General features: G+C 27.0%; 1 protein-coding gene and 1 long non-coding RNA gene across 2 annotated transcripts; both read right to left on the bottom strand.

The window, feature by feature from the left end:
* Positions 1-114: 114 nt before the first annotated feature.
* LOC135139141 (zinc finger X-chromosomal protein-like) lies at positions 115-1,788 on the bottom strand. Its single transcript, XM_064069266.1, has 2 exons — positions 1,710-1,788; positions 115-1,650 (listed from the first exon to the last, which is right to left on the bottom strand). Exon 2 carries the CDS (start codon positions 1,639-1,641, stop codon positions 121-123), a length of 1,521 nt encoding a protein of 506 aa, XP_063925336.1. The 5' UTR covers positions 1,642-1,650; positions 1,710-1,788; the 3' UTR covers positions 115-120.
* Positions 1,789-2,074: 286 nt separating this feature from the next.
* LOC135138717 (uncharacterized) lies at positions 2,075-2,710 on the bottom strand. Its single transcript, XR_010282043.1, has 2 exons — positions 2,623-2,710; positions 2,075-2,544 (listed from the first exon to the last, which is right to left on the bottom strand). It is a non-coding gene; the product is annotated as an uncharacterized LOC135138717 (long non-coding RNA).
* Positions 2,711-13,020: the final 10,310 nt, after the last annotated feature.

Genomic DNA, 13,020 nt, shown 5'->3' with positions numbered 1-13,020 from the left:
AATAGAACGTTGCACGCTATAAATTTTTCAAACGACGTCATCAATTTTTTAGAGGGGATGACTACACAAATTTTATAAAAATTACACGTAAGTAGAAAATAAAACCACGAAATGTTTATTCTAATGGTGTATATTTATATGCTTTTTTAAATTAGAGTTAACTGTACTTTTGAACATACACTGGTTGCATTCATACCATTTAACGTCTTTCTCGTCTGAATGTCGCGTATTTTCGTGGCTTCTCAAATGCGAACTGTACTTGGCTCTATATGGGCATTCTTTACACTTGAACCATTTAATCTCGTCTCCAGTCAAGTGGCACGCATTTATGTGACTTTTCAAAGCCGATTTATACTTAGACTTGTACGAGCACTTTTCACATTTAAACCACTTAATATCCTGCTCGTCCAAATGACTAACGTTTATATGACTTTTCAAATTGCTCTTCTGTTTAGTCTTGTACTCGCACATTTTGCATTCATACCACGTAATAAACTGCTCATCTAAGTGCTGCGTCGTTATGTGTCTTTTTAAATAAAAACTCCGTCTTGTCTTGAATGGACACTTTTCACATTTGTACAATTTCACGTCTTTTTCGTCCAAGTGCTTGAATTTTACGTGTTTTTTTAACTCATAGCTGGTTTTAGTTTTATATTGACACTCTCGGCATTTATACCACTGGACATCTTTGTCTTCCAAATGTCGCGTAATCACGTGTCTATTCAACGTCGACTTATACTTGCTTTTATAGACACACTTTTGGCATTCATACCATCTAATTTTCTCTTCACTTAAATGACACATACGAGTGTGAGCTTTAAGATTTGCTTTGTATTTAGTTTTGTAGGGACACTTTTTGCATTCACACCATTGGATATCGCGTTCATCCAAATGGTGAGTGTTCATATGGCTTTTTAAATTGTGGTTTTCTTTAGTTTTGTAGGGACACACTTTGCACTTGCGCCATTTAATATACTGTTCATCTACGTGGCGAGCAATTACGTGTTTTTTTAAGTAACTATTTCGTTTTGTTTTGTATGGACACATGTCACAATTGAACCATTTAATATCTTTTTCGTCCAGATGCTTGTACATTATGTGCTTGCCTAAGTCACAGCTGGTTTTAGCTCTATATGGACAGTCATTACAGTTGTACCATTTGATGTATTTTTCGTCCAGATGGTGTGTAATAACGTGTCTGTTTAGTGTCGATTTAAATTTAGTTTTATATTCACATTGTCCACAGTTGTACCATGTTACATCTTGGTCGCTTAAATGTCGCGAGATTAGGTGACTTCTTAATCCAGATTTGTTTTTAGATTTGTACGAACATTGTGTGCAGTGGTGCCAAACTAATTCATCTTGTCTTGTTTTTTCGTTGTTTATCAAACATGCTCTAACATGTTGGAGCCAATTAATAGCGGAATGTGTTAAAAAGCTGCATGTTTCACAAAAATAATTTTTAATCCGGTATTCATTATTTAGTGCGCCTGGATCTTCTTTCTTCACGGAGTGATATCTTGAAACGTGTTCTTTAAAAAATACTGTTAGTTCAGTCTGGAAATCACACTTCTTGCAATAATAATCTTCGATGATTGCGTTTTCGCAGTCGAAAGGTGTTAACATGGGATGGACAGACATTTCAGGCACCTGAAGTAATTCATTGCCATTTTAGTATTAATTCGTCTATCTGTTAGGACTATTCTCACCTGATAATTCAAACAGAAATTGTTAAAACTTTGAAAAAACCGATCAAAATAATCAGTCAGTGACAGATCCCACCATGTTGCAGAGTCGAACTGTCAATTGCAGGTGCACCAATCACGAACACAATATCCCTAATTAGTGGATTGGGTTATTGGAAAATTAAAATTGTAAGTAACAATTAAAATATATCCCTTATAACTCGTTCTTTTAATACCAGATTTAGCTTCTTTTTGAAAAATAACTACAAGAGTCAATGATCTAGTTGTGTGGGGTTTTTCACTTGTGAGGTTGGTTGTATGAAGTGATAGCTGACACATCGAGATATTGATTGGATTATCTAATTAAAAAAAAAAACAATTTGAAACTAAACAAGATTTTATTGAAAATTGTCAACAAGGAACAAAATTGCAGTCAGTTTTGTAATTTCTTCTCTTGAATTTTTCTGTTGAAGCCATGCCGTGATTTATCATAAGAAAAAGGATGTTATCATAGTTACAACATCGCTTTTTCTTATGATAGACCAAAGTGGGTAAACTCTGATCGTAGACTTGTGCGTAAAAACAATAACATGTAATATCTTGAAGCCATGCCGTGATTTATCATAAGAAAAAAGATGTTACCAAATTTACAACATCACTTTTTCTTATGGTGGACCACGATGGACAAAATTTACCAGCTGGTTCATTCAGTTCTTAGTTCCACGTGTCTGTTACCTTTGAAAGCTTGAAATTACAATTGTAGTTTTGGTTTACCTGAAGTAAATGTACCACGTAGATCTATCTATATTTACCAACATGTGGACGTTGAGCACCCACGTGTTGACCACTACTCGGACCACTATAAAACCAAGCAAAGAATTAAAATACTAATCACTCTCGTTTCAAATAAGTGAAAATAAGATTACTCTTAACTTACTTGTGTTTTAAAGTTTTATTTTCATTGTTTCATGTCAGGGTTGCGAAAAGAAAGAACATCTGAACCCACAGGTTATAACAGTTATGGCAATTATGGCATGAGTTTTTGCGCCATCTGCTGAGAATTATCAATATTTTAACGCGGTAAATTTAAAAGAGGTAACAACGTATTCTTGGCTATTTTCGAATTTTATCTACTCTTTTGAAATTGCAGTGGTTGAAGGTTATTTGGACAGAAAATTGTTTGCGATTTTTATTTTCTGATAAACTTTATCAGAATTTTTCGATTCTCCATTTTTTTCCTTTTTTTTTCACTTCAGTTTTTCAATTTTCCAGCCTTCGAATTTTTCAATGTCTAGTGTTGGACGTAAAGGCTTTGAAAACACCTTTTTTTTTCGCGGCGATTTTACAATTCCAAAAAAATATATTAAAATTTGGATCGAAGCTGACAAACGCATCAAAAGGTCACCTACCTTGTTTTGTTCAGCCTCCTGGGTTGAGGGTTTGTAGACCGCATGCACAAAGGAACCACGTGTCTAAGTTTCGCGACAACAATTCGCGAGTGACGTCACACAAGATGGCAACTGCGTTCACTTAACGCCCACCTTAGCGATGTTACCTCTCTGAGGGTTTCTCGATGACTCTCTTCGATAACAGCGCCAACCCCAAGTACCGGGCCTTTTTGCTCGGTACTATGGCGCCTCTAGTGGAAAGTGACCAAAATACACTTGTCAGCAATCCGCGGGATAACAAACAAAATCAAAACAAAATTTTAAACAAACTTCGAACCGGAACATCTAGATTTTGCTATTTTTTAGTTTTGTTTTTTTCAGTTATTCGATTTTTCTCGTTTCTCGTTTTATCAATTTTTCATTTTGCGATTTTTCGATTTTCAATGTTTTTGTTTTTTCATTTCAATATTTTAATTTTTCAATTTCTCGATTTTTCAATTTATCATTTCCTCCATTTTAGGATTTATAATTTTTCGTTTCTTCAATGTGAAATTTCTTAATTTTTGGATTTTTCAATTTTACGGTTTTCAGTTTTTCGATTTTTTCAGTTCAAATTATGCAGTTTGTCAAATTTCCAGCCTTCGAATTTTTCAATTTTTAGATCTTGTAATTTTTCGATTAGTTTTTTCTGTTTTGACTTCGTAGTTTTTTTGTTTTTTCAACTTTAATTTATTTTTTCAGTTTCCCGTTTCATCAATTTTTCAGTTTTTCGATTCTTTAATTTTTCAATTCTTCAAATTTTTAGTTTATAGTTTTTCGTTTCGATTTTTTGTTTTCTTTATTTTACAATTTTTGGATATTCGGATTTTATAATATTTTGTTTTTTAATTCAATGTTTCGTTTTCCAATTTTTCAGTTTTTAATTTTTTTCCAACTATGCAATTCTTTGAGTTTTCATTTTAGAATTTTTCTGTTTATCGTTTACCAACTTTTGGATGTTTCAGTTTTTAGATTTTGCAATTTCACGAGTTTTCAATTTTTCGGTTTTTCAAAGTCCTGATTTTATAATTTTCTTTTCTTCAATGAAATTTTTTTATTTTTGGATTTTTTAATTACTAGATTTTGTACTTTTTCGATTCGTTTTTTTTTCTTTATTTTTTTCCATGTTTTGATTTTGTAATTTTTTTGTTTTTTCAACTTTAATTTTGTCAGTTTCTCGTTTCATTAATTTTTCAATTTGCGATTTTTCAGTTTTTCATTTTTTTGTTTTCAAAATTTCCCCATTTTTCAGCTTAAAATTTTTCAGTTTTTAGATTTTTCGAGTTTTCATTTTAGAATGTTTCTGTTTTTCGTTTACCAACTTTTGGATATTTCAGTTTTTAGATTTTACAATTTTTCGTTTTTTTTCCTTTATTTTTTCCATGTTTTGATTTTGTATTTTTTATTTGTGTTTTCAACTTTAATTTTTTCAGTTTCTCGTTTCATCAATTTTTCAATTTGCGATTTTTCAGTTTTTCATTTTTTTGTTTTCAAAATTTCTCCAATTTTCAGCTCTTAATTTTTCAGTTTTTAGATTTTGCAATTTTTCGATTTGCATTTCATGAGTTTCAATTATTAATTTTTCGTTTCGGTTTTTTTCTTTATTTTTTCAATTTTTCGGTTGTTCAAAGTTCTGATTTTATCATTTTTCTTTTCTTCGATGTGAAATTTTTGATTTTTGGATTTTGCAATTTTTAGATTTTGCACTTTTTCGATTCGTTTTTTTCTTTATTTTTTCCCATGTTTTGATTTTGGTTTTTTTTTTGTTATTTCAACTTTAATTTTTTCAGTTTCTCGTTTCATCAATTTTTCAATTTGCGATTTTTCAGTTTTTCATTTTTTTGTTTTCAAAACTTCTCCAATTTTCAGCTTTTAATTTTTCAGTTTTTCGGTTCTTTAATTTTTTAATTCTTAAAATTTTTAGTTTTTTCTAATTTTACGATTATTCAACTCTTCAAGTTCATTTTAGAATTTTTCTATTTTTCGTTTACTAACTTTTGGATATTTTAGTTTTTAGAATTTACAATTTCTCGATTCGTTTTTTTTTTAATTTTTTTGATTTTGTATTTTTTTTTGTTTTTTCAACTTCAATTTTTTCAGTTCCTCGTTTCATCAACTTTTCAATTTTCCATTTTTTTTATTTTCCAAATTTCTCGAGTTCCCAACTTTTAATTTTTCAATTCTTCAAATTTTTAGTTCGGAATTTTTGGTTTCATTTTTTTATTTTCTTTATTTTACTGTTTTTCGATATTCCGATTTTATAGTTTTTTGTTTTTTCATTTCAATTTTTCGTTTTCCAATTTTTCAGTTTTTTATTTTTTTCCAATTTTACGATATACAACTCTATGCAAGTCTTTGAGTTTTCATTTTAGAATTTTTCTCTTTTTCGTTTACCAACTTTTGGATGTTTCAGTTTTTAGATTTTACAATTTTTCGATTTACAATGTTACAAATTTTCAATTTTTAATTTTTCAATTTCTCGATTTTTCAGTTTATCATTTCTTCAATTTTTGGATTTATAATTTTTCGTTTCGGCTTGTTCCCCTATTTTTTCAATTTTTCGGTTTTTCAACGTTCTGATTTTATAATTTTTCTTTTCTTCAATGTGAAATTTTTGAATTTTTCAATTTTTCAATTTTTCGGTTTTCAGTTTTTCGATGGTTTCAGTTCAAATTTTTCAGTTTGTCAAATTTCCAGCCTTCGAATTTTTCAATTTTTAGATTTTGCAATTTTTCGATTGTTTTTTTTTCTTTATTTTTTCCATATTTTAATTTTGTAATTTTTGTTTTTTCAACTTAAATTTTTTCAGTTTCTCGTTTCACCAATTTTTCAATTTTCCATTTTTTGTTTTCAAAATTTCTCGAATTTCCAACTTTTAATTTTTCAATTTTTCGATTCCTTAATTCTTCAATTCTTCAAATTTTTTTTTTTTTCAATTTTACGATATCCGACTCTTCGAGTTTTTATTTTAGAATGTTTATGTTTTTCGTTTACCAACTACTTTTGGATGTTCCAGTTTTTAGTTTGTTTTCTTTATTTTTTCGATTTTTCGGTTCTTCAAAGTTCTGATTTTATAATTTTTCTTTTCTTCAATGTGAAGTTTTTTAATTTTCGGATTTTTCAATTTTTTGATTTTGCAATTTTTCGATTGTTTTTTTTTCTTTATTTTTTCAAAATTTCTCGAGTTTCCAACTTTTAATTTTTCAATTTTTCGATTCTTTAATTTTTCAATTTTTCAAATTTTTAGTTTTTTTTTTCCAATTTTACGATATCCAACTCTTCGAGTTTTCATTTTAGAATTTTTCTGTTTTTCGTTTACCAACTACTTTTGGATGTTCCAGTTTTTAGTTTGTTTTCTTTATTTTTTCGATTTTTCGATTTTTCAAAGTTCTGATTTTACAATTTTTCTTTTCTTCAATGTGAAGTTTTTTAATTTTCGGATTTTTCAATTTTTTGATTTTGCAATTTTTCGATTCGTTTTTTTTCTTTATTTTTTTAATTTTTTTTGATTTCGAATATTTTTTGTTTTTTCAACTTTAATTTTTTCAGTTCCTCGTTTCGTCAACTTTTCAATTTTCCATTTTTTTTATTTTCAAAATTTCTCGAGTTTCTAACAATTTTCAATTCTTCAAATTTTTAGTTTGGAATTTTTGGTTTCAGTTTTTTATTTTCTTTATTTTACAATTTTTCGATATTCCGATTTTATAGTTTTTTGTTTTTTCATTTTAATTTTTCGCTTTTCGATTTTTCGATTTTTTATTTTTTTGTTTCTTCAATTTTACGATATTCATTTTTTAATTTTTCTGTTTTTCGGTTATCAACTTGTGGATGTTCCAGTTTTTAGATTTTGCAATTTCTCGATCTTTCAATTTATAATTTCTTCAATTTTTCGATTTGTAATTTTTCGTTTCGGTTTTTTCTGTTTTTTCGGTTTTTCAGTTCTGATTTTATAATTTTTCTTTTCTTCAATGTGAAATTTTTCAATTGTTGTATTTTTCAATTTTTTGATTTTGCAATTTTCCGATTCATTTTTTAATTTTTTTTTCAATTTTTTTATTTTGCATTTTTTTGTTTTCAAAATTTGTCGAGGTTCCATGTTCTAATTTTTCAATTTTTCGATTCTTTAATTTTTCAATTCCTCAAATTTTTAGTTTGCAGTTTTTCATTTCTGTTTTTTCAGTTTTTCAATTTTTTATTTTTTTTTGTTTCTTCAAAATTGAAAAATTTCAAAATTGGAAAATCAAATAATAAAAATGTAAAGTCGAGAAAATGATGACTAAAAAATTGTGAAAATGGAAAATTGAAAAAATGCAAAATTCAAAAATTGTAAATCGAAAAATTGAGAAATTTGGAAGTCGAGAAACTGAAATATTGAAGAAATTAAAGTGGAAATCACGAAAAATTATGAAACCGAAACGCCAAAAATGGAAAAATTGAAAAACGAAAGAAAATGAAAAAACGAAAAATTGTGAAATCAAACAATTGTAAAAATCAAAGGAAAAGGAAAAACGAAAAATTGTTTTTCAAGGTTTTTTTGCCGATTTTATTTTGTACATACCTTTCAATAACACGCTGTATATACTACTTGATTTTGCGAAATTTAGTTGTATTTTTTACAACTAAAAAAACGTATAATTAATTTTAGGCAACCCGTAATGTCGCAGTGAAAGTGATGTTATTTTGGTTGCCTACTTCAAAAGTTCGTCTAGCTTTCTATTTTGAGGTTATGTGTTAATAAAAATGCTGTAAAAGTCATTTTGAAAGTTACAATCTATTTCAACCATTCTCCTTTAAGCCTTGAGGTAAGAAACAACCCATTAATTGTTTTTGTACTTAAACACAATTGTAGAGAACGGATTAAACATAACCAAAATGTCACTGTTGGAACACTCCAAGACAACACCCTCAAAGAGCCGTTCACCATTACCCCCCTTCAACTGCGAAAACGCCAACATCGCAAATTATTCCTGCAAAAACTGCAATTTCCAAACCCAACTAACCCTTCTCTTCAAGCAACACGTCAAGCACAACCACAACATTAAAAAAGACAACCAAATAAACAAATCAAATGAATTTATTATTCACAACTATATTTGTGAAAAGTGCAAATTTGAAACCCATTTTTCAATGAAGTGGCTTCAACATTTTGAAGAATGTTCGGAAGATGAAAAAAATACCCAAGTTACGAACAACCATGACCAGTGTGAGAGTTTGTTAAAAAGATACTTACTTGCCGAAAACATCAACGACGTCGAAATAACCCGTGAAAATAGTTCAAACAGAACCAAACACAAGCACTTCAGTGTACCCTACCGAAACACGAAAAAGAGCAAGTGGTTTGAATGCAATCAGTGCCCCTTTAAAACCAAATACAATTATAGTTTAAAACTTCACATAAATTGCTTCCATTTGGATGATCAAGATGCTCAGTGGTATCAGTGCAGTGCGTGTCCGTACAAAACCAAACATAGCTCGTGTATAAATAGGCACATCGACGCGCTACATTTGGACGAGGCGGAAATTAAATGGTACAAATGCGAAAAGTGCCAATTTAAAACCAAACGAAGCAATTATTTGAAAACGCACATTAATGCGTTGCATTTGGACGAGGCTGAGGTTAAATGGCACCGGTGCAAAGGGTGCACCTATAAAACTAAACACAAAAGCCATTTAAACAGTCACCTAAGAATGCGACATTAGGTGAAGTACAAAGTTGCATAATTGTATGGAATTTGGACGAATATGCTGTTAAATGGTACGAATGTGACAAGTGTTCATACAAAGCTAAGAAGTATTCATTTTTAAAAAAAGACAAGTACACTCGTCGTGTGGACGAGCAAGATATAAACCGGCGTGAATAATGTTTTTTTTATTTATGTATTTAATTTTTAATTAAATAAAAAAATTTGGCGAAGGCTATTTTACGAATTTTTGTTTTCCAATAACCTATATAAATTTGCAATTTTTGGGTTAAATTTTTTAGTGTTTCAATTTCCAACTTTTGAATTTTTCAATTTGCAATTATTAGATTTTTCAGAATTTTTCAATTTTTTTTCTTTCCAATTTTTCGATTCATTAATTTTTGGATTTTTAAGTTTCTCGATTTTCACTTTTTCAAGGTTAGTTTTTGATTTTGCAATTTCACAAATTTTTGAATTTCTCGATTTTTTAATTCATCATTTCTGCAATTTTTGGATTTGTAATTTTTTGTTTTGGTTTTTATTCATTATTTTTTCAATTTTTCTGTTTTCAATGTGTTGAATTATAAATTTTTCTTTTCTTCATTTTCTTTTAGTTTTCGTATTAAATATGTAATAATTATTAGATTTTTTTTTAATTTTCACTTTTTCTATTTTACAATTTTAGAATTTTTCCATTTTTTTTTTTTTTTTGGCTTATTAGATTTTAAAACTTTATCATTTATTCGATTTTTGAAATTTTAGATTTTTAATTTTTCAGTCTCTCAATATTTAATTTTTTGGGTTTTCCAATTTTTCGATTCCATTCGTTTTTTCTTCTTTCCAATTTTCCGATTGATTATTTTTTTCGAATTTTAAATTTCTCGATTTTGAGTTTTTCAAGAGTACAATTTTTCGTGTCTTCAGTTTTTCAATTTTCAATTTTTCGTTTTTTCACCTTTTCGAATCAAAAAACTGAAAAAATTACAAAATTGTAAAATTGAAAATTAAAAATGAAAAAATGAAAATGTTCAAATGAAAACTCTGAAAACTCTAAAAAACTAGAAATGAAAAACTTGAAAAAATGCAGAAACGAAAAATTCAAAAATTGAAAGACTAAAATTGAGGGACTTGAAAATCGAAAAAGCAAAATCTGTATTGTAAAATCGATATATTGAAGATTTAAAAAATCGCAAAATTGGGTAACTGGTAATTCAAAAATTGCAAAATTAAAAAATTTGGAAGTCGATACATTGAAATATTGAAAAAATTAAAGTGGAAAAAACCAAAAAATCACGAAACCGAAACATTGAAAAATAAACAAACTAAAAAACGAAAGAAAATTCTATATCTAATAGGTGTAGACTTAAAAAAAATCACTGTTTCAATTTTACGATTTTAGAATTTTTGTTTTTTTTTTTTGTATATTAGATCTTAAAACTTTTTCCATTTATTCGATTTTTCAAATTTTTAATTTTTAATTTTTCAGTTTCTCGTCATTTAATTTCTTTCCAATTTTTCGATTAATTAATTTTTCTCGAGTTTTAAGTTTCTCGATTTTTAGTTTTTCAAGGTTACAATTTTTCGAGTCTTCAGTTCTTCAATTTTCAATTTTTCAATTTTTCACCTTTTCGAATCAAAAAATTGAAAAAATTACAAAATCGTAAGTTTGAAAAATCAAAAATGAAGAAACGAAAACGTACAAAATGAAAACTTTGAAAAATTCAAAAACTGGAAATCAAGAACTTGAAAAAATGCAGAAACGAAAAATTCAAAAATTGAAAGACTAAAATTGAGAAACTGGAAAATCGAAAAGCCGAAAATTGAAAAACCGAAATCTGTATTGTAAAATCGATATATTGAAAATTTAAAAAATCGCCAAATTGGGTAACTGGTAATACAAAAATTGCAAAATTGAAGTATTGAAAAAATTAAAGTGGAAAAAACGAGAAAAATCACGAAACCGAAACATTGAAAAATACACAAACTGAAAAAGGAAAGAAAATGAAAAACACAAAATTGTGATATAAAAAAAAATGGTCTAAGGTAAATAAATCCATATTTTTCGAAACATTTGATTTTGCGAATTTTATTTTTATGATAAACATTTTACGTTTTGGATGTTTCAGTTTTTAGATTTTGCAATTTTGCGAGGTTTCAATTTTTTATTTTTCAATTTCTCGATTTTTCAATTTATCATTTCTGCAGTTTTCGGATTTGTAATGTTTCGTTTTGGTTTTTATTCTTTATTTTTTCAATTTTTCTGTTTTAAATGTTCTGAGTTTAAAATTTTTCTTTTCTTTATTTTTTTTAGTTTCCGTATTAAATATGTAAAAATTATTAGATTTTTTTTAATTTTTCACGTTTTCAATTTTACGATTTTAGAATTTTTCCATATTTTTTTTTTATTAGATTTTGAAACTTTTTCGTTTCTTCGATTTTTCAAATTTTAGATTTTTAATGTTTTAGTTTCTCGATATTTAATTTTTTGGGTTTTCCTATTTTTCGATTCCATTCGTTTTTTCATCTTTATAATTTTCCAATTCATTTTTTTTTCGATTTTTGAGTTTCTCGACTTTGAGTTTTTCAAGAGTACAATTTTTCGTGTCTTCAGGTTTTCAATTTTCAATTTTTCGATTTTTCATCTTTTCGAATCAAAAAACTGAAAAAATTACAAAACTGTAAAATTGAAAAATCAAAAATTAAGAAAGGAAAACGTACAAAATGAAAACTTTGAAAAATCTAAAAACTAGAATTCAAAAACTTGAAAAAATGCAGAAACGAAAAATTCAAAAACTGAAAGATTAAAATTGAGAAACTTGAAAATCGAAAAGTGGAAAATCGAATAAGCGAAATCTGTATTGTAAAATCGATACATTGAAAATTTAAAAAATCGCAAAATGGGATGGATAATTGGTCATACAAAAATTGCAAAACTGAAAAATTTGGAAGTCGAGAAATTGGATTATTGAAAATATTTAAGTGGGAAAAACGAAAAAAAATCACGAAACCGAAACATTGAAAAATAGACAAACTGAAAAACGGAAGAAAATGAAACACAAAAAATTGGTCTAAGTAAATAAATCCAGATTTTTCGAAACATTTGATTTTGCAAATTTTATTTTTATGATTAACCTTATAAGTTTTGGATGTTTCAGTTTTTAGATTTTGCAATTTCACGATTTTTCAATTTATCATTTCTGTAATTTTTGGATTTGTAATTTTTCGTTTTGGTTTTTATTCTTTATATTTTCAATTTTTCTGTTTTCAATGTTCTGAGTTTAAAATTTTTGTTTTCTTCATATTTTTTTAGTTTTCGTATTAAATATGTAATAATTATTAGATCTTTTAAAATTTTTCACTTTTTTAAACTTACTTTTCGATTTTTAAGTCTCGATTTTTACTTTCTCAAGGTTACAATTTTTCGTGTTTTCAGTTCTTCAATTTTCAATGTTTCGGTTTTTCACTTTTTCGAATCAAAAAAATGAAAAAATTGCACAATTGTAAAATCGAAAAATCAAAAATGAAGAAACGAAAAATTCAAAAATTGAAAGACTAAAATTGAGAAACTTGAAAATCGAAAAAGCGAAATCTGTATTGAAAAATCAATATATTGAAAATTTAAAAAATTTGGAAGTCGAGAAATTGTAATATTGAAAAAATTAAAGTGGAAAAAACGAAAAAATCGCGAAATCGAAACATTGAAAAATAGACAAATTGAAAACGAAAGAAAATAAAAAACAAAAAATTGTGATATCAAAAAAATTGGTCCAGATTTTTCGAAACATTTGATTTTGCAATTTCACGAGTTTTCAATTTTTAATTTTTCAATTTCTCGATTTTTCAATTTATCATTTCTGCAGTTTTCGGATTTGTAATTTTTCGCTTTGGTTTTTATTCTTTATTTTTTCAATTTTTCTGTTTTAAATGTTCTGAGTTTAAAATTTTTCTTTTCTTCATTTTTTAGGTTTTCGTATTAAATATGTAATAATTATTAGATTTTTTTTAATTTTTCACTTTTTCAATTTTACGATTTTAGAATTTTTCCATTTTTTTTTTGTTTATTAGATTTTGAAACTTTTTCGTTTCTTTGATTTTTCAAATTTTAGATTTTTAATGTTTTAGTTTCTCGATATTTAATTTTTTGGGTTTCCCTATTTTTCGATTCCATTCGTTTTTTCATCTTTATAATTTTCCAGTTCATTATTTTTTTTCGATTTTTGAGTTTCT

The sequence above is a fragment of the Zophobas morio genome, unplaced genomic scaffold (assembly GCF_036711695.1).
Source record: "Zophobas morio isolate AGI-343-1 ecotype UQ-CSIRO unplaced genomic scaffold, CSIRO_AGI_Zmor_V1 ptg000030l, whole genome shotgun sequence".
NCBI lineage: Eukaryota > Metazoa > Arthropoda > Insecta > Coleoptera > Tenebrionidae > Zophobas > Zophobas morio.
The sequence above is the reverse complement of the archived record's forward strand: the minus strand, read 5'-3'. Positions and strand labels throughout refer to the sequence as shown.